This window comes from Cyprinodon tularosa, unplaced genomic scaffold, assembly GCF_016077235.1.
Source record: "Cyprinodon tularosa strain WSP-4 unplaced genomic scaffold, ASM1607723v1 ctg666, whole genome shotgun sequence".
Classification (NCBI taxonomy): Eukaryota; Metazoa; Chordata; class Actinopteri; order Cyprinodontiformes; family Cyprinodontidae; genus Cyprinodon; species Cyprinodon tularosa.
Window position 1 is genome coordinate 131,826 of NW_024039414.1, and position 12,794 is coordinate 144,619.

Below are 12,794 nucleotides of genomic sequence, written 5' to 3' on the forward strand. Positions count from 1 at the left end.
CCTGTACTAAGCTGAGATGCGAATGCATTTTTGTCCTATATTATCATAAAAATAATGAAATAAAAAAGAATCAGTTAACAAGTGTTTGGGGGGCGCTATATTGAATTTTACGGTAAATGAATCTCAGGCTGCTCTGTTATGGAGGACCAACTCTGCTATATTTAAAAATAAATACAGATATAAATAAATTCAACAGAAAAGATAGATTTTAACTTAACATTCTGAGTTAAGAAGATGGGCCTCCAAGCAATGGGCTGAAGTTGACCCTTTAAGACACACCCCTTCCTCATTTGCATAATGAGGCAGAAATGCATACAGAAATGTCTACGTGGGGCAGAAATAAATAGCATGGAAGAAAAAAATACAGTAAAACATACAAAGGAAGAATAGACAAAAATATCATATCATGCACATAATAAATACTTTAAAAATAAGCAATAAATAAATTAATAAAATTGAAGATTATAAGGGACAATAAATAAATAGGGTAATAAATACAAAGGCGAATAAATAAAGAAGCTAATTGAAAGAGATTCATACATTTATGTCTCACTATATATTTTTATTTCTACTTACATTTATTAGTTTATTGTATTTTTGGGGGGCAATTAATTGTATGCTTATTTATTTATTGAGCATTTATTTATTTATGCATTTATTTTTCAATATGGCAGAGTTTGTCCTCGATAAGTCCATATTCGAGTTCTTATGAATTGAGAAACGGCCACTTACTTCAGACTTGACTTCTCTCCTCTCCCCCTGTAGATTCGACCGATGCAGTAAAATGCTAACCAACCGATGGGGAGAAGTTGACCCTCAAAGAAACACCCTCCTCATTTGCCTAATGAGGCAGAAATGCATTGAGAAATGTAAAAACGACAGGCAGAAATAAATAGCATGGAAGAAATAAATAGGGTAAAAAAATACAAAGGAAGAATAATAAAGGCAAAAATATTATCACATGCACATAAATAAATAGTTAAAAAACAATTAATAAATAAATAAATAGAAGATTATAAGGGACAATAATTAAATAAGGTAATATTACAAAGGCGAATAAATAAAGAAGCTAATTAAAAGAGATTCCAACATTTATGTCTCATATTTATTTTTAAATATGGCAGAGTTGGCATATTTCTTTGACAGTCTCAAAGAAACTACTAGATCGTATGAAACTACAGTACTGTTCCAGCTTCTGCATTTAGTAGTGATGGTAAGATACGCCTGATGAGGCATCCATACAGGAGCCAAATGCTACAGCCAAGGAGCTTTATGACGCCACCTGCTGGCTGAGTGCAGAATCACTGACAGCAATATAATCTGTGACGACTCAATATATTTGTAACCTTTTAAGTCCCATATAAATTATCTTTAATAACAATAACTATCATTTTCTCTTTATTATTATCACAGGTGTATAATTTTTTTTAACATGTCTTGAAAAGAATGATCTCGGATGTGTATGTTTTTTGTTTATTTTGTGAAATGGAGAGTTCACCATGAATCAACAGACAACATCCTGGACAATCTCCTTTTAATGCACGTCATCAGGCTTTACATATTAACCCTCTGTGTGAAATTCTAACTATAGAGTAGAATAAAATATTTTATAATGAAAATATTATCTTACTTCTAACAGAAGAAATGAGAGCTTCTCATGAACATTGAGCATAATGAAGACAAGTGATTTGTAAAACATATTTTAGCTGTGTCTGAATCCGAAGCAGAGTGAGCTGGGTAGATTATTCAGCATCTTGTAATTGTTAGCCCAGTTTTATTTGTTGTAAACCTGTCTAGAAGGAGGGGCGTGTGCAAGGCAGCAGTCCTTCTATAAACACAATGAGGTGGTCTTGAAACACTACACTAGAAAAAATATCTAGAAATAAGTAGAAATGTCTTAAATTAAGTGTATTTACCCTTAATTTGAGTAGGTAAATGATATAGTTTGCCAATGGAATGAGTATTTTTACTTTAAAATAAGATAATTAGATAATATGCACTTGAAATAAGACAATGCAATTGTGTTTTCTTATTTTAATTGTAAATTGTCTTGTTCCATTGGCAAAAGGTCTCTTTTACCTCCCCAATCCAAGAGAAAATGCACTTATTTTAAGAAAAAATGACTTATCTAGAATTCTATTTTTTCCAGTGTAGCCCCAAAAATGCATGAAAAAAAAAACAAAAAATTTTTTTTAACATGATTTAGTCCGTATGGCATCATATGGACTCAGATGATCCCCCGAAAGGAAGCGTGTACTTTGACTAATCTGAGTGCAACAATTCAAGAAACATTTTTGGTGTAATTAACAACATTTTAATATATTTTTCCCTAGATAAGGCTGAAAGCAAGCGAGAACATAACAGGTCCTTTGACTCTACGGTGGAAAACTAACTCGGATGGAAACGTTTTTACCAAGGAACCTGCTGTTTATGACCCATAATAAAGGAAAAGATGTGCACAAGGAATGGATCTCCATGAAAAGCTTTGTAAATTTAACACAAAATAGAAGTTAACCTACAAATGATTTGTCATAGAAACTATAACAGCTTGATAAAATCAAAGAGTATATTTATTAATAAAGTTTGATGTGTTTGCTTATGTCTGTTTAGAACTAAACTAATGCTAATTTACTATGAAACATATTTAGATGTATATCTTCAATGATCATTAAAACATTTTAAAAGTTGAATCAATAAAATCAGGGTTATAACCATTGTCTAGAGAATATGCTTTCTCATAATCAGTTCTGTAATTCTGACCAGTTTCATGCATGTTTCTACTGGTGATTTTAATCATTTAATTTATTTGACGAGCGGCTAGCTTAATCTCCCTATTGTGAGATTTAAATCAGACTTTTTCCAGACCGTAGTGAGGAAACCTGTCAAAGTTTTATCATTTCTAACTCAAACGTTAAAGTAGCTTGGTTGCCTGGTCTGACCTTTGTTAATCACCTTTCTATGTGCAAGTAAAGCAGATAAAAGAACTAACCATTACTTACAGTCTGAATGAATCATGTGTATTTTAAGGTTTATCCATCGTATTACCATTGTAATTTGGTACTGAGCAGCACTGTAAATACTGTTGACTATATAGTCTGATCCTTGTCTTATTTTACACTGTTTATGGTGAAGGGTGTAATTTTACTGTATGGCTTGCAATTTTATTAATTTAATTTATATTATTCTGTTTTATTAGGGTATGGGTTAACTTAACTTACTTTATATTTACGTACTTAGAATCTTATTTTTCTCTCTTCTGTAAACAGTTGCACTGCAAGAAAAAAAAATTCCTGTAAGGGATTAATAAAGTCATTCTTATTCTGAATCAGAAATGCATATTTATTCACTAGTTAATAACTTGATTGTGAATGTTTGATCTCTAACTGTATTTATTTGTTCTTTAGAGAAAGGCCTCAATAAATAGAATCTCATGTGTTTTTGTCTCTTTGTCTTCCTAAAAAAATTAGTAAATATATTTTTGCTGTTCATAATTTGGATTCCTATTTTTTTTTGTTTTATTGATAAACTGTTGGGAAAAACATTAAAATTCACAAGACCAAGTGTAAAATGGGCAGAAAATCCAATCCAATCCACTTTATTTATATAGCACGATTTCAATAAACACGAGGTTTCCAAAGTGCTGCACAAAAAAGATAAAATAACTAAAATAAATAAAAATAAATAAAAGTAAATAAAATAAAAATAAAAGCACTGCCCGCACAGGATAAAAATATGCATGTGTATACATGACTTCTGTCTTTTCTTAATTAAAATTCAGAAAATTTAAATACATCCAAGCTTTAAGAAAAACAAAATATTGCTGGTAGAACAGCCACAGAAAAACAAAGAACAAAAAAGTTGGTGAAGATTTTCAGTCATACTCATTCTAAATAAAAGTTAAAAAGCAAACCACTGGACTTTTTATTACAAGTTTGAAGACATTTCACTTTCAAGCTTTCTGGATAGGAAGCAAAGACATCTTTAAACTAGTCCAGTGTGTCATGATGGGTCTCTAGTGTTTAAACCCACATGCAGAACACCACAGGAAACGGAGTAAAAGTTTAACAGTTTATTAATGAGAAGCACACATGAATAATAATGAGCTGGTTCTGGTACTGGTCCAGGACTGGAATCACTGAGTATCTGCAGAGATGGATAGTTTGGTTAGCCAGGCAGCGGTGATGACTTGTCAGGGGTTAGGTTCTGGTTTGTACCTTGATGAGGTTCAGACTGATCGATGGAAAGAGGGAACTGGTTGGGTCCAGAGACGGTGGGTTCAGCAGAGTGCTCAGCAGCAGCAGCGTCTAGCTTCTGACTAGTGAGGTTCAGACCTTGAGTTGGTGTCCTAGCTCTCCCTTGAGAGCTGGCTGGGGAATCCAGACTGATTGTCTTCAGGTTTGGCTCCCTAGGGCAGGCAGGCAGGTTTCCAAGCTAGCTCCTCCAGAGCTAGAGACTTCAGTCGGGCTTTCCTGTGAGCAGAGAAGACAGAGGCTGGTTAGAATCTAGTTACTCTCAAGAGCAGACAGAGATTCTCAAAGTGAACAGAGGCTCAGGTTCCGCTAACCAAAACTGGTCAACACTCCGGCGACGAAGACAGGTCTGGCTGCTGCTTATGTAGGAGGTCCCCTGATGGGCTGATGATCCTCAGGTGTGCTGGAGGCTCCAGCCCAGGAGACCCACAGCGCTCTCTGCTGGAGACAGGTGGCAGATCTCCAGATCCCAACAGTAACCCAAGTCCCAACAGAAAAACATACAACAGGAGGGGATCCTTGGCGCCCTCTGGAGGGCAAGCCTCTGGATCCCAACACAGTGGATTGTTTTTTAACCTTTTTTTTATTTGAGGTTCTTTTTAGAATAACCATTGCTGAGAAAAACAGAAACTTCTAAGAAAAAGTTTCACTCTGAGTTTATAGAATATTTCAAAACTAGTGTAACTTTGACCAAACAGCTTAAATGAAGAAAAAGCAATGTCAAACCTCTCGCACTTGTCATGATCTGGCCTGTTTGCTCTCCCTTAATTAGTAATTCCTTTCACCTGTCATTTTCCCTCCCTGCCTCAATTATAATTTATTCCTCTCACCTGTTTCCTCTTGGTTATATTCAGTTCAGGCTGAGCATTCAGGGCCAGATCATTACTTGTCTTTCTATTAGTCTGTCCGTTCAGTTTTTGATTTCATGGTTCATGTCCTGGATCCTTGCGGCCAGTGGAAAGAGGGTTTTTGTGTTTGTCTCGTCTCCTGATCGTCCACTGTTCCTCCCCGTGGAGTTCTCTGGGTTTTTGGCTCAATATGTGGAGAGGTTCAGTTTTTATCTCAGTAAGCCTGGCTCCAGGGAGGAGACCAGTTTAAAGGTCCTGCATCAAGTTCTGGTTCCACGTCCTGTCTCGGCTACCCTCTTCCACTGAGCCTGCTCAGCTGCACCTGATCCTGTCTATTCCTGTGCGTGACCACCTGGTCACTCTTTTGGACCCTGTCAGACTCTGAACCTGTCCCGGAGCTTTGTTATTGCCTGGAAGCCTGGATCCTGCCACCTGTTCTGTTCCTGCCTGTTCTGCAGCCTGTTCTGCAACCTGTTCTGTCCGTTCCTGCCTGATCTGTATCCCTGATCAGGATCGCCTTCCTGCAACTCCTCCGGAGCTGCAGCATCGGGGACACTCTGGGTGACGTGAGCCACGTCAGCTGTCAGCCCATTGGCTGGATTGCACCCCTCTCTAGGGGTATGGACTGAACTGCTAAACCAAGTAAGTGACTCACTCAGAACATCATATTCAGTCAGATGATCGTGGTGACTTACCTGTGTTTCTCCCTTAGAGTGTCTGAGATTTGGCAGTGCCCCACCCCCCCAGCTCCACTTCAGTTTTTGTTTTATTTTAATAAACTTTTTGAACTTTCCTACTGACTGTCTCTCCTTGAATGCTGGGTCCTTCTGTCCTTGGCTCATGACAGCACTATTTGATGCCAATATTTTAAATTAATATCGCTCATGCTTCATTAAAGTGAGCACAGATTTTTTAATAAATTAGTCATGATACATTTTTAACAGGTACTCCGCTACAATTATTAAATGAAAAAAAAAAAACATAGAAGGTTGTTTTTTTTCTCACCGTTTTTGTTACTGATTATTACTTTCTGTTTGGACAGTGTGTTTGCTTCTCTGATTGTATTCAAATCACACTTCCTTCAAATGCAAAACACATGTAAAACTGAAGTTGTGTCAAGAAGTAACAAGAAGTCACATGTTCACCATTTCCTTTAAATGGGCGTAAGTCACTACTCACTAAGTGCCATTGACCTGAAAAGTCAAGCAAGTGATATATCTCAAATTAAACTAATACTTGGGTCAAACCTTGCATAGTGTTGCTTTACCTTGTATCACTGTATTTTGTAAGTATTGTAAACATATTGTATCATTTCTTTAACTTCTTTGTTCTGTTTTTCTTTGTTCATTTTTATGTGAGGGTTATTGATCAAGTCAAAATCAATGAGATCAATGACCCTCTGGGTCCAACGTTAGTCTGCCTGTCCGCTCTCCAACGAGTTTATTATTCTCTGGATTTAATCCCACAAACTGGATCCAAGGAATAACCAAGAACCCCCCAAAACGTGGGTGCGTCTCAAGCAATATACAAGCCTCTGTCTTTTTTCCCACAGTACCTGAACTGATCATTGTGATCTTCCCTTCAGAGTTTCCAATTCTGGTTCACCAGTCCGCTGAGGTCCAACAGTATTACCCAGCAGAATATCTTTCTCCATCAGTGTTTTGCTAACCCTCAATAAACCAGTTAACTTTTACCCTTGGTTTCCTTTTTGATAAAGCTTATAGTTAGAGTGGCTCAGGTTATCCTAAGCTAGCTCTATAGTTATGCTGCAATAGGTTTAGACCCGTACTCGTACTCGTCGTCTCCCGCTTTATCCGGAACCAGGTCGCGGGGCAGCAGACTAAGCAGAGACTCCCAGACTTCCCTCTCTGCAGACACCTCCTCCAGCTCTGTTGGGGGAAGCCCTAGGCGCTCCCAGGCCAGCCCAGACATAGTCTCTCCAGCGTGTCCTGGGTCGTCCCTTGGGCCTCCTCCCAGTGGGACGTGCCTGGAACACCTCCCAAGGGAGGCGTCCAGGGGGCATCCGAACAAGATGTCGGAGCCACTTCAACCGACTCCTCTCGATGTGGAGGAGAACCGGCTCTACACTGAGCCTCTCCCGAATGACAGAGCTCCTCACCCTATCTCTAAGGGAGAGCCCAGCCACCCTGCGGAGAAAGCTCATTTCAGCCGCTTGTATCCGGGATCTCGTTCTTTCGGTCATGATCTAGATTTCATGACCATAGGTGAGGGTAGGAACGTAGACCGACCGGTAAATTGAGAGCTTTGCCTTTTCGCTCAGCTCTCTCTTCACCACGACAGACCGGTGCAGCGTCTGCATTATTGCAGCAGCCGCACCGATCCGTCTATCGATCTCCCGCTCCATTCTTCCCTCACTCGTGAACAGGACCCCAAGATACTTGAACTCCTCCACTTGAGGCAGGGACTCTCCTCCAAACTGAAGGGGACAAGCCACCTTTTTCCAGTCGAGAACCATAGCCTCGGACTTGGAGGAGCTGATTCTCATCCCGGCCGCTTCACACTCGGCTGCGAACCGCCCCAGCGCATGCTGTAGGTCTTGGCAGGAGGGAGCCAGCAGAACTACGTCATCCGCAAAAAGCAGGGACGAGATCCGCTGGTCCACAAACCAGACCCCTCCGGTCCTTGGCTGCACCTAGAAATCCTGTACATAAAAGTTATGAACAGGACCGGTGACAGAGGGCAGCCCTGTCGGAGTCCAACATGTACTGGGAACAGGTCCGACTTAATGCCAGCAATGCAAACCAGACTCCTGCTCTGCTTGTACAGAGAATGGATGGCCCCTAATAAAGGGCCCCCGACTGCATACTCCTGGAGCACCCCCCACAGGGCAGCACGAGGGACACGGTCGAATGCCTTCTCCAAGTCCACAAAACACATGTGGACTGGTTGGGCAAACTCCCAAGAACCCTCAAGCACCCTGCAGAGGGTGTAGAGCTGGTCCACTGTTCCACGGCCAGGAAGAAAACCACACTGCTCCTCCTGCAGCCGAGGTTTGACAATCAGCCGGACTCTCCTCTCCAGCACCCTGGCATATGCCTTTCCGGGGAGGCTGAGAAGTATGATTCCCCGATAGTTGGTACACACCCTCCGGTCCCCCTTCTTATGGAGGGGAACCACCACCCCAGTCTGCCAATCCAGGGGGACTGTCCCTGACCTCCACGTGATGTTGAAGAGACGTGTCTACCATGACAACCCGACAACATCCAGAGCTTTAAGATACTCAGGACGGATCTCGTCCACCCCCGAAGCCTTGCCACCTCCTTCAGCCTCACAGCATCCCTTACTATCGGTGTCAACCACCGGGTTCGGGGATTGCCACCACGACAGGCACCGCAAACCTTACGGCCACAGCTACAGGCAGCCGCATCAACAATAGAGGCAGAGAACACATCCCATTCGGACTCCATGTCTCCAACCTCCCTCGGCACCTGAGAGAAGCTCTCCCGGAGGTGGGAGTTGAACACGTCCCTGACCGAGGGTTCCACCGGATGTTCCCAGCAGACCCTCACTACACGTTTGGGCCTGCAGTGTCTTTCAGGCTTCCTCCTCTTCCAGTGTATCCAGCTCACCACCAGGTTGTGGTCGGTGGACAGCTCCGCCCCTCTCTTCACCCGAGCGTCCAAGACATGCGGCCGAAGATCAGAAGATACAACTACAAAGTCGATCATCGACCTTCGGCCTAGGGTGCCTGGTGCCAGGTGCACCGATGGACATCCTTATGCCTGAACATGGTGTTCATTATGGACAATCCGTGATTTGCACAGAAGTCCAATAATGAGACACCACTCGGGTTCAGAGCTGGGGGCCCGTTCCTCCCGATCACGCCCCTCCAGGTGACACTGTTGTTTCCCACATGGGCATTGAAGTCTTCCAGTAGAATGATGGAATCCCCGGGAGGGGCGCTTTCTAACACCTTCCCCAAGGATGCTAAGAAGGCCTGGTACTCTGTACTGTCGTTCGGCCCATAGGCTGAAACAACTGTCAGAGTCCTCCCTTCAACCCGAAGGCGAAGGGATGCGACCCTCTCATCTACCGGGGTGAACTCCAACACAAGACGGCTGAGCTGGGGGGAGACAAGCAGCCCCACCCCCACCCTCCGCCTCTCCCCGCGGGTCACTCCAGAGAGTCCAGCCTCTCTCAAGGAGCTGGGTTCCAGAGCCCTGACTGTGCATAGAGGCGTGCCCAACTATTTCTAGCCAGTATCGCTCCACCTCCCGCACAACCCCGGCTCCTTCCCTGCCAGTGAGGTGACATTCCACGTCCCCAGAGCCAGTTTGAGCACCCGCGGATCAGGTTGCCAAGGTCTCCGCCTCTGGCTGCCGCCCAATCCTCTATGCACCGGTTCCTCTGCTCCACTCTCCCCACACTCACACAATACGTTACATGCTCAACCAGGAACAATAAAACGCTGGACCTTTTTTATGCAAATGTGAAGGATGCATACACCTCCGCCCCTCTCTGGGACGTTCAGATCACAACCTGGTCTACCTGCCCCCCCATTTCATCCCACTGGTGAGAAGGACAATAGCAAAGAAGAAGTCAGTGAAAGTTTGGTCGGATAACGCCACTGAGGAGCTGAGGGATTGTTTCAGCACCACAGACTGGAGCATGTTCCAAAGCTCTCATGGTGAGGACATCAACAGCCTGACTGAATACATCACTGACTACATGACCTTCTGTGTAGAGAGCATTGTGCCTACACGACGGCTACGATGTTTTCCAAACAACCCTCCCTGGCTGACCCCTGAGCTGAAAGTCCTCTTGAACCGGAAGAAACAGGCTTTCTACTCAGGTGATAAAGCAGAGCAGCGTAGAGCTCAGCGGGAGCTCCAGTGGAGGATCGGGGGCAAAGAAGGACACCAGGTTTGCAGATGAGTTAAACAGCTTCTTCACGCGGTTTGACTCCCCTCACACTGGTCCCCTCCCTGCCCTCAACTCTCCACACACCTCCAACCACCAGTCCCCCAGAGACCTTTCCCCCCGACCGCCGCCACTCCCACCAACCCCCGACCCATTCACACCTCCAGTCGTGCCTTCCTCCCCCCTCACAGTAACACCAATTCAGGTGAGAGGGCAGCTGAGGAGGCTGAAACAGGACCAGACGGCCTCCCCCCTAGGCTGCTGAGGACCTGCGCAGATGAGCTCTGTCAGGTCCTCAGCTACATATACAACCTGAGCCTCAGCCTGGGGGTGGTCCCCACCCTGTGGAAGATCTCCTGTGTGGTTCCGGTTCCCAAAACACCACTAGCCAGGGATCCGGCCCACTTCAGACCAGTCACCCTGACCTCTCACCTGATGAAGACCATGGAGCGCCTCGTCCTCGCCCACCTCCGCACCGTGGTGAGCTCCACCCTGGACCCGCTGCAATTCGCCTACCGGCCCAACATCGGATTGGATGACGCCATCATCTACCTGCTGCAGCAGGCGCTCACCCACATGGAGACCAATGGGAACGCTGTGAGAGTCATGTTCTTTGACTTCTCCAGCGCTTTCAACACCATCAGACCGGTGCTGCTGAGGGGGAAGCTGGAGGATGCTGGGGTGGACAAGCACCTAGTAGACTGAACCACCAACTACCTCACTGACCGTCCTCAGTACGTACGGCTGCCCGGCTGCCAGTCAGAGGTGGCACTCTGCAGCACCGGGGCCCCCCAGGGCACTGTCCTGTCTCCTTTTCTTTTCATCCTCTACACCTCGGACTTCACCTACAACACGGACAGCTGCCACGTCCAGAAGTTGTCCGATGACTCGGCCATTGTGGGCTGTGTGTCTGAGGGGAACGAGCTGGAATACCAGTCTGTCATCATGGAATTTGTGGACTGGTGTGAGAGAAACCATCTGTCTGAACACCAGTAAGACCAAGGAGATGGTGATCGACTTCAGGAGAAGACCATCACCCCACCCCCCCGTGAACATCCAGGGACAGGACATAGAAACTGTGGAGAGCTTCAAATACCTGGGTGTTCACGTCAACAATAAACTGGACTGGACTCATAACACTGACGCTCTGTATAAAAAGGGCCAGAGCCGCCTCCACCCCCTGAGGAGGCTGATGGCCTTTGAAGTCAGCAGGCCCCTCCTTAAAACCTTCTATGACTCTGTGGTGGCCTCAGCCCTCCTCTACGCTGTCATCTGCTGGGCCCCTGGCAGCTCAGAGCGGGAAAGAAAGAGACTGAATAAGCTGGTGAGAAAGGCCACTTCTGTCCTGGGCTGCCCTCTGGACTCGGTGGAGGAAGTAGCTGAGAGGAGGATGCTGTCCAAACTCACATCCATCATGGACAACACCTCTCATCCCCTGCACCAGTCTGTAGAGGAGCTGAGCAGCTCCTTTACTCAGAGACTTAGACACCCTGTCTGTAAGAAGGAGCGCTACCGCAGGTCATTCATTCCTGCTGCCACCAGACTCTATAATAATGCACTATAACCAAAATAACTCCTGTAACAACCACTGTGCAGCTACATTATAGTTTTTATTTATTTATTGACTGTGCAATATCCTGTGCAATATGCTGAATGGGCAATATTTCTCCACCTGTATATAAGCCATCCGGATTGTACATATTTTTACTTCTTTTTTTTTTTTATTTCTTATTTTTATCTTGTTTTTCATTGTGTGCGATACATGTACACTTGCGCCTTAATCCTATTTATCGTGATATACTGTATATACCTGGATATACGGTATATATATTGCTTATTCTTAATGCACCTTTTTCCTCCCTGTTTGCACCTTCTGTAACTTCTATGCCAACATGTGACGAGTGAATTTCTCCGCTGTGAGATCAATAAAGCTCATCTAATCTAATCTAATTGAATACATATACATGTTAGAGTGATATTTAAAGGATTTTTCCCGAGTGATCTTATCTGAATTTAGTCTTGCTGCCTGTCAAACTTAAACCTTGGGTGTTGGCATAGTGTCAAACTAGACTGGTTTTCATACTGTTTTACATAAAGAGGAAGGGTAATTAGAATAGGACATCTCCCTGTAGAAATGAAGACTGAGAACTGGAAACAATGCACAGACCCATTTGTCAGGCTTAAGCTCTTAAGCCATCACACTAGGGTCTTCCTTTTACCAGGCTCTGACTTATATTTTCAATTCTACTGCTTCTATATACTTTAAGATTTATCTTTGTTGTCACTTTTTCAATATAAAATTATCTTTAAAAGCCTTGAAAGTCATGAAAAGCATTATTACACTAATGCTTCTTTCAGGTAAGCTTCCATCTAAGCAGTGTTTTTTTATTAATCAAAATTGTTGATTTTTTTTATGTGTGTACTTTTATGATTCTTAATTGAGAAAAGAAATGTTTTATTGTTTTGCAGAACTATGTTCTGTGTGTATGAACACCAATATGTCTTTTACAACACTCCTAAAACCTGGGTTGAGGCACAGAGCTACTGCAGAGAATCGTGCATCGACCTGGCCACAATTGATGACATGAATGAGATGGAAAGGGTCCTGAAAACTGTTGGAAACGACTACAGTGATGCGGTGTGGAATCGGCTGCATTTGGGCAGCACACAAAGGTGGCATTGGTCTCTTGCAGGAAAGGAATTCTACAAGGAGGGAGAACGAAATTACATAAAATGGACCATAACACATGACTATCCCTGTGGACATTACTACAAAGGAACACTGAATAGGTCATGGTTTCAAACCTTAAGGTAC

At 43.8% G+C, this 12,794-nt stretch overlaps 1 protein-coding gene across 1 annotated transcript in view; it reads left to right on the plus strand.

The window, feature by feature from the left end:
• Positions 1-12,151: 12,151 nt before the first annotated feature.
• The window catches only part of LOC119771359 (C-type mannose receptor 2-like), a 29,995-nt gene continuing 29,352 nt past the window's right edge, over positions 12,152-12,794 (plus strand). The window contains exon 1 of the mRNA XM_038267230.1: positions 12,152-12,337. Coding sequence (XP_038123158.1) covers positions 12,304-12,337 — 34 coding nt within the window. The 5' untranslated portion in view covers positions 12,152-12,303. The remainder of the gene's footprint in view (positions 12,338-12,794) is intronic.